The sequence below is a fragment of the Trematomus bernacchii genome, unplaced genomic scaffold, assembly GCF_902827165.1.
Source record: "Trematomus bernacchii unplaced genomic scaffold, fTreBer1.1, whole genome shotgun sequence".
Taxonomy (NCBI): domain Eukaryota; kingdom Metazoa; phylum Chordata; class Actinopteri; order Perciformes; family Nototheniidae; genus Trematomus; species Trematomus bernacchii.
The window spans coordinates 7528593-7546142 of record NW_022987593.1 but is presented as its reverse complement, the minus strand read 5'-3'; the positions used below and the strand labels follow the sequence as shown (position 1 = coordinate 7546142).

Below are 17550 nucleotides of genomic sequence, written 5' to 3'. Positions count from 1 at the left end.
CATCTGGTCAATCAATGCTGAAAAGCAGACCCTGGAAACAAAGAAGAACTGTAAATATGCTCACTTTGTCACCAAATAGCCTACTCTCTGTAGCTCTGTGCTTTTATGAAAATTGCTCCTGTAAGCAGACTCCTCACTGAAGGCTTGAGCTTTTTATTGGAGTCATCTCTCTCTATGTGCTCTTTATGTTGTTTTGTTTGTGAAACTAAACACTAAAATACACCGGATAATCCTGAGTGTTGTATGTGTTCATGGGCTATAGAATTACTGAGATTGTATCTCAATATTTCCACAAAGAAACACAACCGCAGATCATCAGACCTGAATCATCAGACCATGTTTTATGAAACTGCTTTCATTAATTTAGCTGTTTTGTTTTGTCAGTTTTATTCATTTAAAATCAGCTGTATTTCCTTGCTATAATTTGACTGTATGGTGACATTAATATGGACATTGGTGATTATCTATCTGCAATAAAAAAACATATAAAATGCACATCTTTATCACATTCATTTTTTATTTAATTGTATTGTATAAGTCTGTATATGGATATATTGTTATGCATCATTCATTTTTCTTGGGAATCTAATATAAAAAAGTGTAGTTATTCGTGTCCCAAACGTTCCCATACAAGATTGTCTAAAAGTAACCTTTTAAAATAAAGAAATTAGTGTGATTTTCCTTCATTGATTGTTTAGCTTGAGGGTTTAACCCAAAGAGGTCAGCATCCAGTACACAAATATACATATCAATAGACCTTATTTGTTTAACACAACTGTTTGGTGACCCTACATATTTTTGAGACCCTCAGGAGCTGGGAACCTTATAGTTTTTTTCAAGAGCTCCTAGAAATCCTACATTTCATTCTTGTAAGGAATATAGTTGAATTGTAATGATTTATTCCTTTGTTTACGTAAGTCCAAGTCTAAAAGATCTTTGGTCTCACCATTTAAAATTCCTATAATATGTAACCTTCAATCAAATAAATGCTTCAGATTCCCTAGACTTCCTGGGAAAAAGTCTGGAGGACATGACCTCAGCTTCAGCCCTGATCGATGTGTTTTTATCAAATGTTTTTCCAAATGGTGCAAGAAGCGGTCTTTCATAAGAGGCTGTGGAAAGTTTCACACACTTTCAATTTTCTCATCAAGACTCTACAAAGGAGCAAACTCAAAAATATTGTGAAGTAAGTCACACACACACACACAACCACACACACACACACACACACACACACACACACACACACCACACACACACACACACACACACACACCACACACACACACACACACACACACACACACACACACACACACACACACACACACACACACACACTCACTCCCTGGTGCACGCTATATTTTCCACTCAAAGATTGCCCAAGAACGACTGAATGTGGTGATTGCGACAGACGGACGATGCTCGGTAACATCGCAGCTCTTGAAGGCAAACAAACAGAAATGGAGCTGATAGAGTGGCAGCAACAGGGCCTGCTGGGAACACTGATTCAGTCTACAAAGGTTGATCAATTCAGAGACGGGTCACTGAAAATATGATGTTATGATTGCATCCTCGAGGGGATTACATCACATTTCTATTCACTGTGACACACAAGGCTTTTAAATGAATACTTTAGTCACAAAGATGACTATCAGTTCAACAATTAGCCAACCCATGTTAGCTGGAATCCGAGAGGAACACTTTGTTTCTCTTGCATGACTTCAGGATAAACAAAGAATGGAAAAAAATGAGAAAAAGTCTTGATGAATGGAAGTAATGAGGAGCCACATTTAACAACAGCAAAACTTTATCAAAACATCTGTTTAGAAACTCTCACACAACTCCTGCAGCATATTGCAAGATTCACTTCTCCAGTCATATGTTTACTTCCCAATCACATGCATCTTTTCTAAAACATGTGAAACACTCACACAGACATAGAACATGCCTGTGCAAGAGTACTGTTAATGCAAAAGTATGTTTTTTGTTTGGGAAGTAATGAGCACATGACTGGAAAAATGACACTTTGATTACCCTGCAAGTTTTGTGTTTTTAGATGTTTTGATATAGTTGTGCTGCTGTTTAACAAACCTAATCTACTTCCAATCATCAAAACATTTCCCTGTTTTTCTTGAATACAATGTTCAATATGGAGGCATTCATGTACCTTAAATCAGAAATATAATAAAAACATCCTGGTGTGAGATTCTGTGCATATTTTCCCACAGTTTTGTTTGGCATTTAAACCAGTTTAGCTCGAATCTGGCGCAATGTGAACTGTATGACACTCACACCGCCCTGCACTCAGTGGGAGAAACCCAGCAGCTGCTGCTGTACAGCATCTGAGGGTAGGAGTGGAGAGTAGGTCTAAATGGGTTTGAATTTTTATTTAGGTGCTTACAATAAAAAGGACCATATTTTGATTGCAATGCACTTAAATAAAATGTAATTCCTTCCCACAAGGCTATTAATAGACAGTGTAAAAGCCATTTTGTAATACAAGCGAACAAAGAATGGACAAATTACACCAATCCTGAGTTAAACACTGTGGGTAAAACGAATTCCAGTTCACAACAAAAACTCATTTAAAATCAGGGGTAACTCTCTGATAAAAGTCTGTTTTTATTGTCAGTCTGACTTATTTATTCAGTCTTGTCATTCGGCAACCTCAGGGCTCTGACTGCGAGTTTTTAAGTCTAGACTAGAAAACAAATAAAATAACTCTGAATGACGATCTCAAGCTATGCATCGGCTCATGTGGGGCTGAAAGATAAAAAATAAGAAGAAAGAATGCCTCAAGTAGAGAGTCTGAAAAGTCTCTGATTCAGGTAAACATATTTCAAACTGTTATAAAATACAAGTCTCCCTGCTTTTAACCTGCGTGACGCAAAATGTGTTATTTTTTCAGACAGACAGAGCTTCTCCAAGACCACAGAAGACATTATACAACTATTTTTACAAACTGCAGAGCACTAAACACACCAAGTGAAGAAAGAAACGTTATTGAGCATTTTCTGTTAGAACCAAAACTGTGGAGAAGTTAGCCACAAACGATTACATTTTCCCTGCCTCCAATACCTTTAAAACCAGAAGACCCACATCTTTTCTTAAGCAGAAGTTTCTTCATGATTGGCCTAATTATATTTTATAAAGTGTCTCATTCGGTGACTTATCTCTTATTTATGTATTTTTATTAAATCACCCCAGAGTTTCACTGAATCATATTCACGCAATGCACTTAGGTTAGTATTTCTTATTTTTTAAATCTATTACAAACGTGACAGGAAATAGAAACAGGTCTAAAATGTAACCAGAAAAACGTTTTGGTATGATTTCAGATACCTAAATCACTTCCAAACTAAAGACAACAGGCTTGAAATATCTGTGTAAAAAGTACCTCAGTATTTCCTTGTATGCCTTACTAGTGGTTTATGAAAATGCCTCTGTTTAGTCAGCAGTGACCGGCCAGACCTCACCAGGCGAGACATTAAAATGCTGTCTAGAAATCTAATGATGAGAGCAAGAGAGAAAATGGAGCGAGTCTCTTTCTCATTTGTATTCATTGGTTTGTACGGCCTGTCTGCTCTCGCTCCCTCAGACCCTCCACTGATTTGTATTCCTTTAGACATTCAGAGCTCATATTGAACAGATAAAAGACACTTTCAACCTGATGTTTTGTATCTAATGTTCTGTTATTTTTAAACCATTATGAAGAATTGAAAAGGTATTAAATTAGTTGACTACACCATTAATCTTTATTGTTTAGAACAAATAATGTAGGTTTTCTACATAAGACACCATGTACAAGACTAAGAGTCGAGTTGTGCTTTGAGATCAAATGTCAGCAGTCTCCCGATGGCCTTAGTAAGATGAATATGTGTAACAGGTTTACCATGTTCTTCATCTTAGTATTAGCAAAAGTGCTAACTAGCATGTAGTACAACTTACACCTATTTTTGCAGGTACAGTATTAGGTCATAAAGAAAAGTAAACATTTGACCTGCTATAGATGAAATGCAAAATATCACCAAGTTAGTACATTAAATACAACTTTTATATTATAATTGATCTTGAGAGGGGTATGAACGCTGTACATTCATGATCTTTTAACAATTAATCGAAGAGATATAGAGGCATTTCACCAGTCAAAATAACAAATATCTACCTCAAGAAATGGTCAGCAGTCATCAAAACCAAGAAGGATTTACCCTCTGGGAACATTAAACGTCTGTACATAAGTTAAATATATCCAGTCAATAGTTTATATTATATCTCAGTGTAAAACAAAGTGTCGGACCGAGCAACATTGCCATTCCTAGTGTGATAACACCATCATGTCAAGAGATTTTATCAATTTAAATTGTATTCAAATCTTCATCAGCAAAACAACAACAGGGCTACAGCCCATTTGAAATATTTACATTCCTTAAAAACAATATCTTTTGGTATTCTGTATTCTCATATTTACACTGCAAGATGCTGCAAAATACTGATGAACGTGTAGAGAAAGTTGCACTGACGCTAAGATCAGTGTCAGGAGCGCTTAGATTCAACACTTTTAGGCCAAAACTGGAAACAAAACATCCGAACAGCATCTGTAGACACAAAGTATAATCTACTGCAAGAGATGGAAATCTTATCAGCAGCAGCAGCTTTTAGAGAGTTATTTTCTGCGACGGGTAATCATTTATCAAAAGACTCCGAAATAGAGTGCGACTGATTTCACACTTAGAGAGATTTCAGTCTCTGAATAAAACACACTTTCTCCTCAGCAGCTCTGCACAGGCATGAAAAGGAGTGGCCCTCTGTCATGCATGCCTGCGTTCCTCAACAGGATATTTCCCAGTTAAAACCTGCAGCTGGAGGGACCGGCAGTGAACACAACAGAGAGGCGTTCAGGGGCAGTGAAACACAACAGAGAGGCGTTCAGGGGCCGACAGCAGTCATATCTGTGAGGAGTTAACACGCTTTAAGATGACCACATAGTCTTTTAAAAGTATGAATCTACAGAAAAGAGAATAGTTGGTAGCTACACTGTGTTCTTTAAACGTTTAACTCTGTCTGATTCATTGAGGCAGAAAATACTCTGCATTATTGTGGATTATTACAGATTACTATTTGACAGTTTCTAAATCAATCATATCACCTACACATCCTCCGTCACAGACCGAAAACTCATCTGTTCGAACTGCACCTGGGCCTGTGCATGATATTAAAAAATAAAAATAAAACTTTCTCATCACTTATGGTCTCTTAATGTGGCATTGCTTGATTCTTGCAATATTTTGGCTTTACTCACATTGAATGCACTTATTAGAACTTGCCAGGGACAACATTGTCAGCTAAATAAAAGTATTGCAATGCATGACAGAAACCATACATTAAAAAAGACACAACACTGATCCGACAGTCACTATTTAAGCAGATGTAAGTCCATATGTTGTCCACTGTAAGAACAAGTTCTTCTTGTTGATTGTTTTACTGTAGCAATGAAAGTGTCCTTGAAGTGTTGTGATGTATTTTCCTGGCAGTCAAATGAGTCCCCGTGGTCGCAGATGCTGCCGGATAATTGGAGGACGGTCAGATCGTCCACGTCGGCATCGCTGCATTGTTCACTGTGTGTCCTTTGTTAACCTGCAGAAAAGAAATCATGTGAGCGATCTGTATCTCTGAACTCTTGTGACAAAAGCATTGTGTGACAGTTTTCCTTAACTGATTTAGTCAATTTTCTGTAATTAGGTTTGAACAAAGATTTCAGGCGGTGGTTAATAGTACTTAACTCAGTTGTATGTTCTTCAGTATTTCTTTAGTTTTGCAGCAAATGTTTTACTGAAGTACATTTGAAATAAAACATATGGGACTTACGCATTACTATTTAGTACTAATTGCTATGCCTACTCCTACTTTGATACGAGGCAACACACTTCTAGCCATTTTCTTCCAATATATTTACCTCTAGATATTTGTCAGCACTACCTCAATGACAGCCAGAGTACATGCAGCAAACACACACTGCAGACTTCCTTCAAGGCTCTCTTTGAGGATTCATGATGTTTTTCCTCTTTTTTTAATTAAGAAATGAAACCCTTTTGACGTTTGTCTGATGCTGGTGGCGAGACACTTTTTCTCTGCGCGTTTGTTAGTACTTGCTGATAAAACTGTATGAATGTAATCCATGGATAGAATAAAATGTCTAATAATAATGAAATCACTCAGTACTAGTAGGTTTTTTACGACATACTTATTTTTTAACTTTGTCTCAAGTAGCTATTTTATAGTACTTCTCCTACTACATTAGTCAATTTAATTATAAAGCAACACCACCTTAACGCTAGTACTGTTTTTGTTTCTCTACCCACCCTTGATTCTTTCTACTTTCACTAAACCATGTTTCTCACGGGAGTATATCCACTATGGCTCAACTTGTTCCAGTGCAGTGTAATTGGCAGGTTTCAAAACCTGCTTTTTTAAGCAGTTTCAACACCATTTTATAAGCTTTCTTTCATTTGCTCAAGTTACAGTGACATTTCACGGCTCTGACAAACAGTGCAGAGCGGCTGCAACACGCCACCGCAGCAGCAGTAACATTAACTTTTGTTTTGAGATCTCTTGTGTAACCCAGTGTGTGCAGAGGGCCTCCACAGTGAATGAAAGTAACCTCTAACCCTTGCTCAGCGTTAGCGATAAAATCCTGGGAAAAAGCCATGTGTAAAGGATGTTGGTCAACAGTAAGTGAAGTGGACCTTGACCTCCCTCCAGACCTCCAGAAACAGAGACTATCCCGGGGTTAGGTTGCACCACACTCCCATGCATGCCTGCTGTAATCACTAGCAGGTGTAAGAGTGTTTGTGCTCTCAATATGTACCATGTGAAATGAGGAGAGGGTCACAGTTCATCAGCCATACTGCAACCAGCTGGTGCATCACAACAAACCCAGGCTGGCAGGAAACGCAAACTGTTTGGAAAGAGCCAAAGTCCACTGTTGATCTGTTTTTGTTAGCATTATTGTGTAAGGTAGATGTTTATGTTGATGATTTGGGCGTATTTATAGTGAGATAATTCAATAGACGCTGCTATGGACAATCTGCAATAAATGCACATTCTATGGACAATATTGCACAAAAGTTATTGATATTGAAGTGACTGTTATTTTGTATATATTGATTGTTGTGTTTTCTATCTTAATGTGTGCATATGTGTAAATGTGTCAGTTGATTGTGTATATAGGACATATTTTATACATATTTTTATACATATCTGTATATTGTATAATTTTATATTCGGGATTGTTGGAAACGTCTCTGTCTGTAAACACAAACTGAGTAAGATTGACATTAAAGTTGACTTTGACTTGACTTTTGTAATTTTCGGGGGAAAACAATTATGTTCCCGTTACAAATTCTACTTAAAGCAGCAAATGAAGAAATTACAATGAGATGTTTTTAAAAGGATCCCACTGCATGCTGGATGACAAGATGAACTTCAGGGAAAACATACATACATAATAAGAGATTAGAAGAGCGAACTTTTAATGGATTGATAAAAAGAAAAACACTAAAGAGGTCCATTAACATTAAAGGTAGGGTAGGTAAGTTTGAGAAACCGGCTCGAGATCGCTAGAATTTGAAAATACACAACCGGAGAAAATCTGCCACTTCCTTATAGAGCCCCTCCTCCAACACACACAAACGTGCACATGACCAATGAGGGCACGAGATAAGTTTGTGTACAGATGGAAGGCTGACAGGCAGGCAGGCCATCCAGTTATTTTAGCCGGGCCGGCTAAAATGATTGGTCGTGCTTTTTACAGTATTACGGCTTCCACAGATGACATTTCTTTATGGATTTTTTGTCAAAGCACTTAAGATATTCATTGCTATCGGGATGTTAAGAGCATTCCATGGAATATAACAAAAAGTGTATCTCGAGCCGGTTTCTCAAACTTACCTACCCCACCTTTAACAATTGAAGGATTTAATACTTGTTGGTTATTGTTTGTGTTGTTTTTATTATGATTTGAGTCTGATTGTATTTATTATTAAACATACTCAATGATGATTTGTTTATATATATATATAAATCCTTATCAATACTGTTACTTCCTCTATAAGAAAAGTATGCTTTTTGATGTAAAAGGGGATGTGAGAAAAAGCTAATAAAGATAAGTTTAAAAAACAGAAGTGGGTTGAAGGAACACCTGCAGGAAGTTTGCCTGAAGCACAATTACTCTTGCTGTGACACAGACTTATGATTTAGCTACTTTGCCACAGAAGAGCAGGAGTGAAAATAAAATTATTCATACTACAGCTAATAGATACAAATGTACTTTAAACATTTTAAAGTAAAATACATCAAAAGGTTGATTTCATATTAATATTAATAGTGAATTGTATAAGTTATGAGACTATCTCTCTGGTCTTGACGGATAAATGACAAGAAACTGACTAACATCTGCATGTGTTTATAAACTGGCCATACCTTTAATAAGTGTAAATCATGCTCACCATAAGTAGATTCATAAATGTTTAGAGTCTTCTGCAGGTTTATCTGAAAAACAAACCACATGAGATGACTAATATATTCACTTAACCCTTACACTAAGAAATATACAGTGTGTAAAACCACTGACTCACACCAGACAAGTCTGAACAATAAGAGCTATAGCGACCTCTGCTGGGTAAACTACAAAAACGAATCTGGCTCTTGCTAAAAAAGTGGTTTCCATTTCTGAAGTTTTATTTCTGGAACCACAGGGAACATCTTGACAAAGGTTACCAAAAAAAGTAGCTATTCATTACACAGAAAAGCCCGCTTCAGAACAATGTATATAATAATATGGTAAAATCACAATTATTGATGTGTCAATTTAATCTGGCAACAAATCTGAATTTATTTCATGAATATATTTTATATTATTAATTATATTCTGCGAAAGTTTTAGGAAATAAAGCACATACGTGTCTATACGTACATACAGAGATGCAAAAGTACACACATCCTTTACTCAAGTAGAAGTACAGATACTCGTGTTTAAAAACACTCTGGTAAAAGTAGAAGTACTGACTAAACTTCTAAACTCAAGTAAAAGTAAAGAAGTACTGGCTTCGAAATGTACTTAAGTAAAAAGTACCCATAACTAGCAGCTGTTTTAAAGAGTAACTGACCTCCTTTTATATTAATAGAACAATAATGTCATTGTTAGCTAATGAATGTTGAACAATGGCAAAATGACAACGTTTTCATTGTTCTCTCTTCTTTAGAGAAGACCAGGAAGTGATGGATACACGGATCGTGTTCAAATCAATAGGCACGCAATGACTCTAAATCAGTGGTTCTCAACTGGTTAGGCCTCGGGACCCACTTTTTACTTGGTCAATACATCGCGACCCAACATTTTGAAGCACTCAAATCTATTCAACAAAAAATCGTGCTGTAATATATACGCTTTTGAGAATACAATATTAATAAAAGTGAAGTACAGTGCATATATCCCTTATATCCCTTCACAGAACTAAAGTATGCTTTTAAACAAGGTTTAATGAGATGATGGAATCAAAGCTGAACTATATAAAAAGGCACACATGCTGAAAACCCAACCCCAGCAGGGGGGTCTGGGGGGATTCTCCCCCAGGAGATTTTTAGAAATACTAACATAAACTACGCATTCTGGTACACTCTGAGAAGAAAATAAATAAATCTATTACTACCCGACATATTAATAATATTTTATGCCATTGTTTGTTTTTCACTGAGTTCTGACATCTTGCTGCGAGAAGAGGAGATAGTCTGTGTGATTTACTTTAAATTGTGGGTAAGGGTAGATAGCTCCCATTGTTCTGTGACCTGTCAATCATCAAACCGGGGGTCATATTTCATTATGTGTTCATTTTTATCTGAAGTTGTACCCATGGATGTATAAAGAAGAGTTCTACCGCAGTTATTCTCCGTGGGGACTTCCGGCAACAATCTTGAATCTGATTGGCCAGAAGACTCGAAAAAACATCAGCAGAGATGTTTTATTGAGAAGATGATCACTACGTGACAGAAGTTTTCAAAACCATTTATGGTCTCCGGTACTTCCAGTCCAACGCCTACTGCATGCACAGCGTTAGAAAATCGGTCCTTCAAAATAAAAGTTTGCATTTTTTCCCCCCAAAAAAAAAAAAAAAAAATTGCAATTTATTTTTTCAACTTTTTTTTCTTCACTCACACATCCGCGACCCACTTGAAACGGGTCCGCGACCCACTTTTGGGTCGCGACCCACCAGTTGAGAACCACTGCTCTAAATAATAATGATCACGCCACCAAACACAGATTAAAACTAAAGTAACGAACCTGTTTTGAAAATGCAAGAAGTAGAAAGTACAGGTATTTGTGTGAAAAATGTAAGAAGTAAAAGTAAAAAGTCGTCAGAAAAACAAGTAGTGGAGTAAAGTACTGATACCAGAAAAATATACTTAAAGTGGACCTATCATGCTATATTTGTATAATATAGTGTAGGACCATACCTATATAAGGCATATTTATACTTTTTTCTTTTCAAAATACCAAACAGATCATGCATTTTAGCCATGCCTCATTTCGCCTCTGTTTTTGCAAGGGCTGATTCAGTGAGAACAGCACCATCTACTGGCCTGGCATATGTACTACAGCGTCTCCAGCGCTTTCGAACGGCAATGGCCGTGGTTGTCTCCTCCTGATTGGTGGAGTTGGCCCAATAGCCGTAGCGCCACCGTCCTGACGTCAGGACAGTGTTCAAATCTGGATCAGTTTTTATCAGATCCGTTGCAGCCCCTTTTTTAGAGATTTGGGTATGGAGGAAAATAGAGAGGGTTGTGTTTTCTGACACTTGGTGAGTTCCCTGGAACACCGGGGACACATATTCATGTATACAAGACGTACAAAAGTGCATTTTGCATGATAGGTCCCCTTTAAGTACAGTAACAAAGTATTTGTACTCCACTACTTCCCACCTCTGAGTACATACATATTTATATGCTACAGCTCTATGTGAGAAAGATACTCACCATCCTTTCTCATCCAATTGTCTAACTCTTCCATTTCTAGCTCGAGCACAGAGGGCACGTCTTCCTCAAACATGGGCCTGGAAGGTACAAAGTTTCAACACATTCAAATAATCCACACAAAAAACCAAGGTGAGCAAATGAACTTCAATGTTTCTGACACCAGCTGTCGGTATCTGTAGTCGACTTGTGTTTATAATAACTACAAATTACTCACACTTGTATGCATATTGAAAACCTAACCTCATGGTTGTAAACATAATAAATAAACCTTGAAGAGTTTATTAAGAGTTCTTCAAATGATCAGCACGAGAGAACAAGTAAAAGTATCCATACTTACATAGGAACCTTCTCTGAACTGGACCCGTCCAAATATGGATCCTCTTTCCTCAGCTCTATGAGAATAAAAACATGGCTCTTTATCAGAATCAGAAACAGGTTTATTGCCAAACAGGTTTATATATACGAGGAACTTGCCTTGGTGTATTTGGTGCGTACATAAACACAGTTAAAGAAGATCAATTGTAATAAAAAGACCATCAAATAAAACAAGGATCAAATATTGGGCCACCGAGGCATTACAGTATTCAAACACTTTAACTTAAAAGATCCAAGGCTTAAAAAGTTGAGTCATTTAGTAGTTATATTAATAACAAGTGTTGATAAGTTGCCGAGTTGTTTTCAACACGAATAAGGTCAGTTCCTCAATATTACAGGAAATATACTTTCCTATTTAACACTCACATTATCCAGAAACATATATTTGTGTATAAGTTTTAAGACTGAAACACTTTAATTAAAAAGGTTTCATGACAGTAGAGGAACATTTGACATTATGGTACACATCCTCACTGTGCAGCTCCTTCAGCGACAGGCTGCTGCACCCCACCTGTCACACGGAGAGATACCGCAGGTCCTTCCTTTCTGTAGCGGTCAGACTATACAACCAGCACAGCCCCTAGTAGACCCCCCTCCCCCCCCCTACACACACCACAAAACAGACTATATCACCCCTTGCTGCTAAATACCAATCAACTATGTGCAATATGTGCTATATGTGCAATATATATATATATGCCGTTAATAACTGTGTAATTTATAACTGGCTGCTAATCCTTAGAACCGTTACAAGGTGTTTTTTTGCATTTAGTATCTTGTAAATTGTGTAACTTGCTGCAGTTAAATACCTTCATACTATGTGCAATATGTGCTATATGTGCAATATATACATTATATACATAAGCCATTAATAATAACTGTGTAATATATACCTGGCTGCTAAATCCTAAGAACTGTTACAGGATTTGTATTTTGGAAAGTATTTTTTTTTCTTTTTTATATTATAGTTTTTATTATATCATAACTTAGTACTTTTTTCTTAACATAGGTAACATTAAGCTGTCTGTGGCTCTTTCCTGCTGTAACGATGCACATTTCCCCTCTGTGGGACTAATAAAGGTATTCTGATTCTGATTCTGATTCTGATTCTGATTCTGACATATTCACTGTAGACAGATGCCACTATTGTTTTATAGACAATTGTTTAAACTTCTGAACAGAAATAAATACATTGACCCTATTAGAAAAGTCTGCAAATAAAAGCAAAATAATCCTAATTGTCCAGGGGTAAGATAAGATAAGATAAGATAAGATAAGATAAGATAAGATAAGATAAGACTTCATTCATCCCGAAGGAAATTGTTGTGCCAGAGTTACAAAAATACAATAAACACAGCAGTACAATAATAATAAAACGGTACACTAACATTGCAGTAAAAAGAGCAATTCAATAACTACAGGAAACATAGACGGTCACATAATTAATGTAAATATTAACATTATTTAGTAGTGCAAAAACCGTAGTGGTAGTTACGTAATTGCACGTTATTTATCGAACATTATTAATAATAATAATAATAATATCGCACATGTTATATAGTACGTGTTCCCTCTCGTGATAGACATACCATGATTCATCTGATTTTGTTTCCACCTGCGGTTGATGAAGATGCAGAAAACGATGAAGGCGATGATGAGGACCACCAGCACCACAGGGATCAGGATGATGAGCAGACCCAGACCCTCATCCGTCTCTAGGTCGGTCACATCCGTAGTGTTTGTCTCCCCTGTTGAAAAATATAAACAGTCATCCATCTTTTCCTTACCTTTTCCAACTTGCACTTTTTCAGTTTTAGTTGATTGCAGTCCTTTGTATAACCTTGACCAGGGATTAAAGATTTAAATGGCTTCTGGTTTTATTTGGGCATTTTTTATACGATGCGTAATCTTTAATAAATGTGTTCTGCTGCAATCTTCTGTCATTAAAGGATTAATACAAGGAGTAAATGATAGTTACATTTACAGTAGGTCTGTAAATGTGCAGGTATGCAAGGCCATGGTTGGTCTGACATACCATCATAGGGCTCGGAGAAATAACGTCCTGAGCCATCCTGCTCTTCTTCAATGGTAGTTTCAACTGGAAACAACAGCAGAGGAAAGTTGGATGATTTTTCTGAAACTTCACAGTGAGTACTAACTCATGTTTTACTTCTCTCTACTACAATGTCCCACAATGTGACATAGAATTGCATTAATTCAAGAAATGCTGCTTTTCATGTTTTTTTGTGTTTCTTTCAATTCGTTTTTATTATAAAACATTAATTTAATAAAAAATCCATTATCATATATTCTCCCCAAAAAAAAGATCAAATACATTTAAAAGGCACAAAAGAAATCAAGTAAAGCATGAGCATTGTAGGACGTGGTGCTCTCAGTATGTAGTATGTTCAAAACCTTTCCTGAGGGTAGGTTGAGATTTTGGGCTTTTCCTCAGAAACAGCACCATTCAGAATAAAAGCTGACTTACAATCGATATATGGTGTGGTGAGGTCCGGAGGTAGAGTGGATTCAGAAACATCTACAGACAGAGAGAGAGAGGCACTTCATCATCAGGACATTCGTAGAGTAACACTTCTTATTTACATGTGTGTTTTAAAAGCCCCCTATCATACTCGTTTTCAACAATATATTATAGGTCTCAGATATATACAACACATGTCTCTGCCTCTGAGAGATGTTTGGTTGAAAAAGAAAAACACAATGGTGCTCTAGGAGGAGATTCAGGTGATAAGGTGGGGGTTACCTTGGTTGGTTATTGGTTACACAACCCAAAAAACATTGTGACATCACAAAGTGGCCAAAATCTGATCAGCTCATTCAGGTTTTTATATAAATGGATCAGGACAAAAAGAGAGAGAATCTGTTTTCCTGAAACTTTCTGATTCTTTTACGGGGACACATATATGTATAAAAGACATGAAAAAGTGGGTTTTGCATAATATGTGACCTTTAACACCTCAATTCAGACATACGTTTTATTGTTGACAGTGGCCATTATCAAAGGGGACAGCTGTATTCATTCCCGATTATTATAGCCACAGGGTTCATCACAGTTTAAAGACGTCAGAGCCTTTGCACTATGTCTGATTTGAAAAGCCACAGCCATTACAGTAAGCTGTTGGAACAGCTCCCTGCTCAAAAAAGGGTTTCAACAAGTTGTGACTTGTAGGAAGCCTTTCCTTTCATTTTGTGCAGGCAAGATTAGGTTCAAATATACGAAAGAGGGCGAACCTCGACAGCATGTTTGACCAAAATGAAGAGTCGTCCAGAGAAACAGGAGCACAAAAGTCAACCGAAACACAAAACTACCATCTGTGTCTTTACTTATGTTACAGATACACAGTATGTATTCCTATATTCGGCCATTCCTATATATCTGATTAAAAGCGGCAACTCTATTGACAAAGACTGTGAATGCAGTGAGAGGACCAGATAGAAATAAGGTCAGCCTGAAACATTTCTGCAAATATTCTGCAAATACTTTGAGCATAAAACGTTTTTCATATCTATCCAGACCATATCATCTGTGCACATCCTAATAATGTTTTTGTATTCGTCAACACTCCTACAAGTAACCAATGAGCACTCAGCCTACTGACTATGACCCCTCACAGGTCTTCCACTCGACCTGTGACACCCTTAAAGCCGAAAGAGAGTTAATAGTTTATATTCTACAATCACAATTTCCATCTCACAAAAGAACATCAGTGACAAAAAGCTCCTTTTATCAAATAAATGACAATCTAACTTAGAAAAAACGTTCTTGATCTCTAAACATCTGAAGACTGAGGATTAAGTCATCAAAACCTAGAAAATCAAACCAAAACAAATACAGTTTGCTGCTCTTTCTGTAAAGTCTCTCATCGTGGACTTTTCCAGACCTTATGGCACTATGTTGAAACAGGAAATCACGAAGTCATTAGCACACTGATGTTTAAGATATCCCTGTGTGCTGTAGCACCCTCATTTCCTGTGGAATCCAAACTGAATAGTGTTTTCATAATGGGTCACTTGCACTTTATAACAAAATTGTATTTTCTTATTTTCTTAATGCCTCGATTTTTTTTATCAAGATTGTTGTATTTTATTTATGTAATATTGGTTTAATATTTTTTGCTTTAATGTTTTTTGTCATGAGGAATAATTAGTTGTAGTTGTAGCTGTAGTTAAAAAAAGAGTTGGGCAAGAAAAACATTCAAATGTGCTGCTGCTTTTTCCTAGAAGAAAGTGCAAAAGTACCTAAATGTTCAGTGATGTGCTTCCTGTTTGCTTTATGGATAAAAGGTAAGAACCCCAGATTGATTCCAGGTTGAGGTCTTTGTTGCATTAGCACCCCTCTTTCCACCATGTCTGCGTTCTATGTCTACGCCTAACAAACAAATGCATAAAGATCTTTTAAAAGAAAAAACCTGTCAAAAACTAATAACAATTGAGAATAAGTACTTTCAAGAGATCTGGACAAAAGCAGTCGTGGTTAAAGTGTTTGCTTCTAAATGAATTCTTGTTTGATATTGATTTTGTGTTTGCATCATAACTGGATATCGTTTGGCTTGTTTTTCCTATCGTATTTATTGTTAAAACAATGTTTAAGGTGCTCTTTTGACAAAGTGTTAAACAACATATAACCCTTTTTTTATGACTTCATAAATGTTTTATTTATTTATTTGTTTAGTTTTTATTATTGTATGTTTTTCTAGTCTTTTGATCACAATGTTTCATTATTTTTGCCTGTTTATTTCCATGTCACTGAAAATATCAAACTATATAATACCATTTGTGAGAAGAAAAAAAAATGAATAATAACTAAATGAAAATAAATGTTAGAACCTCAATGAGGCTTATTTTGTCTGCACAACAGAAAATAAGAAGGAAAATAAAATAAAATAATAGACCTCAAAGAGTCTACTTTTGGGCACATCATGTATTATTATTTTCAAATGTATTATATTATTCATGTCTCACCTGTGTCATCTGGTTCACCATCAGCCTCTAGTTCTGCATCTCCGGGCTCCTCCCCAGGCTCTATGTCTGGGTCTTCTTCTACGTCTGCATCATCCTCTTCTTGGCAAAACACTGAAATTCAACACATCCCATCACTTTACATTATGCCGCTGCCTTGTCACTGAAAAGGTAGTTAAACATGTGCAGCATTTATTTCAGTGAAGTGAAAAGCGCATGTGAATGAAGACAGTTATCCCTGCAGAGATTTCACCAGCTTACTTGCTAACACAACATCTGAATAAGTGTCACATCACACAGGAACTCAAGACTTCCGCCTGTATGATTTCAAAAGGTTGCTACAGACATCTAAACTGTTGCAAAAGCAGCTACTGAACAGCAAGGAGTAGGAGGAGATATTCAACAAGTTGAGCAATTTGTTCCTGACATAGCTTCGTTACGCAGTCGAAGAGTTCACTTTGTGAGAAAAAGTTCCTTTTGTTCAAGAAAATGTACTCGATTTTACACAACAGAGGAATCCAATTACCGTTTCTTAAAGACTAAGCTGCATATGTACAGATTTAAAAAGGTTTCCTGGCTGATCTTAGCTTTATCAAACTTTGAGAAGAGATTCATTTGAAATAGAGTGGGGATTGAGTTTCTACAAACGGCAAAACTATGACAAAAAGTGGATTATAGTGACATAGGGCCAACTTTCACTTTTAGTTCTTCGAATGTATCAAGTGTTTTGAATTCATTATCAAAACTTTTCACACTCCTTCCAGTCCAGAAGTTCCGCTCACAGTCACAAAGCGAGGAAAGTAGAGTAAAGCCCAAAGGAGAGAGCAGGGGGGAGACAGGAGAGTAAAGAGCCGGATCCTGGTGTCATACCTGTGCCCAGCAGCAGCAGCAGCAGCAGCAGCAGAGGGGTCTTCAGCCCCGGCCCTCTCATGCTTCCAGTCCCAGAAGCAAACATGGTGCCATTGTGAGCCTGCTTCCTCCTCTACTGTCACAGCATCACACTTCCTGATCTGACTAAACATGTTCACTGGAAGGAAAAAAAAAGACTTTCTAACACACCCTCAGACTCACTCAGATAACTCTCTCGGATGTGATGCAATCGGCTGTGTGTGCCTGTCGCCACAAGTCGGACGGCTCCTCAGCACAATCACATTCTTGCCGGGG

General features: G+C 37.0%; 1 protein-coding gene across 4 annotated transcripts; it reads right to left on the bottom strand.

Moving 5' to 3' along the window:
* Positions 1–3730: 3730 nt before the first annotated feature.
* Positions 3731–17405, bottom strand: tmem154 (transmembrane protein 154). 4 transcript variants are annotated; one of them, XM_034129263.1, is made up of 9 exons: positions 17257–17405; positions 16390–16500; positions 13895–13945; positions 13442–13504; positions 12996–13154; positions 11369–11423; positions 11032–11108; positions 8508–8550; positions 3731–5637 (listed from the first exon to the last, which is right to left on the bottom strand). In XM_034129263.1, exons 1-8 carry the CDS (start codon positions 17339–17341, stop codon positions 8519–8521), a joined length of 633 nt encoding a protein of 210 aa, XP_033985154.1. In that variant the 5' UTR covers positions 17342–17405; the 3' UTR covers positions 3731–5637; positions 8508–8518. The 4 variants fall into 4 exon arrangements, with proteins under 4 accessions (XP_033985154.1, XP_033985155.1, XP_033985156.1 ...); XM_034129264.1 differs by having other exon boundaries at positions 12996–13151; XM_034129265.1 differs by lacking the exon at positions 8508–8550 and having other exon boundaries at positions 17257–17404.
* Between the last annotated feature and the right edge of the window lie 145 nt (positions 17406–17550).

Coding starts and splice junctions, on each gene's coding strand:
- tmem154 (XM_034129263.1), bottom strand. CDS start 17,341: ATGTTTGCTTCTGGGACTGGAAGCATGAGAGGGCCGGGGCTGAAGACC. Junction 16,501..17,256: donor GCTGCTGCTGCTGGGCACAG/GTATGACACCAG, acceptor GTTGAATTTCAG/TGTTTTGCCAAGAAGAGGAT. Junction 11,109..11,368: donor AGTTCAGAGAAGGTTCCTAT/GTAAGTATGGAT, acceptor TGTACCTTCCAG/GCCCATGTTTGAGGAAGACG.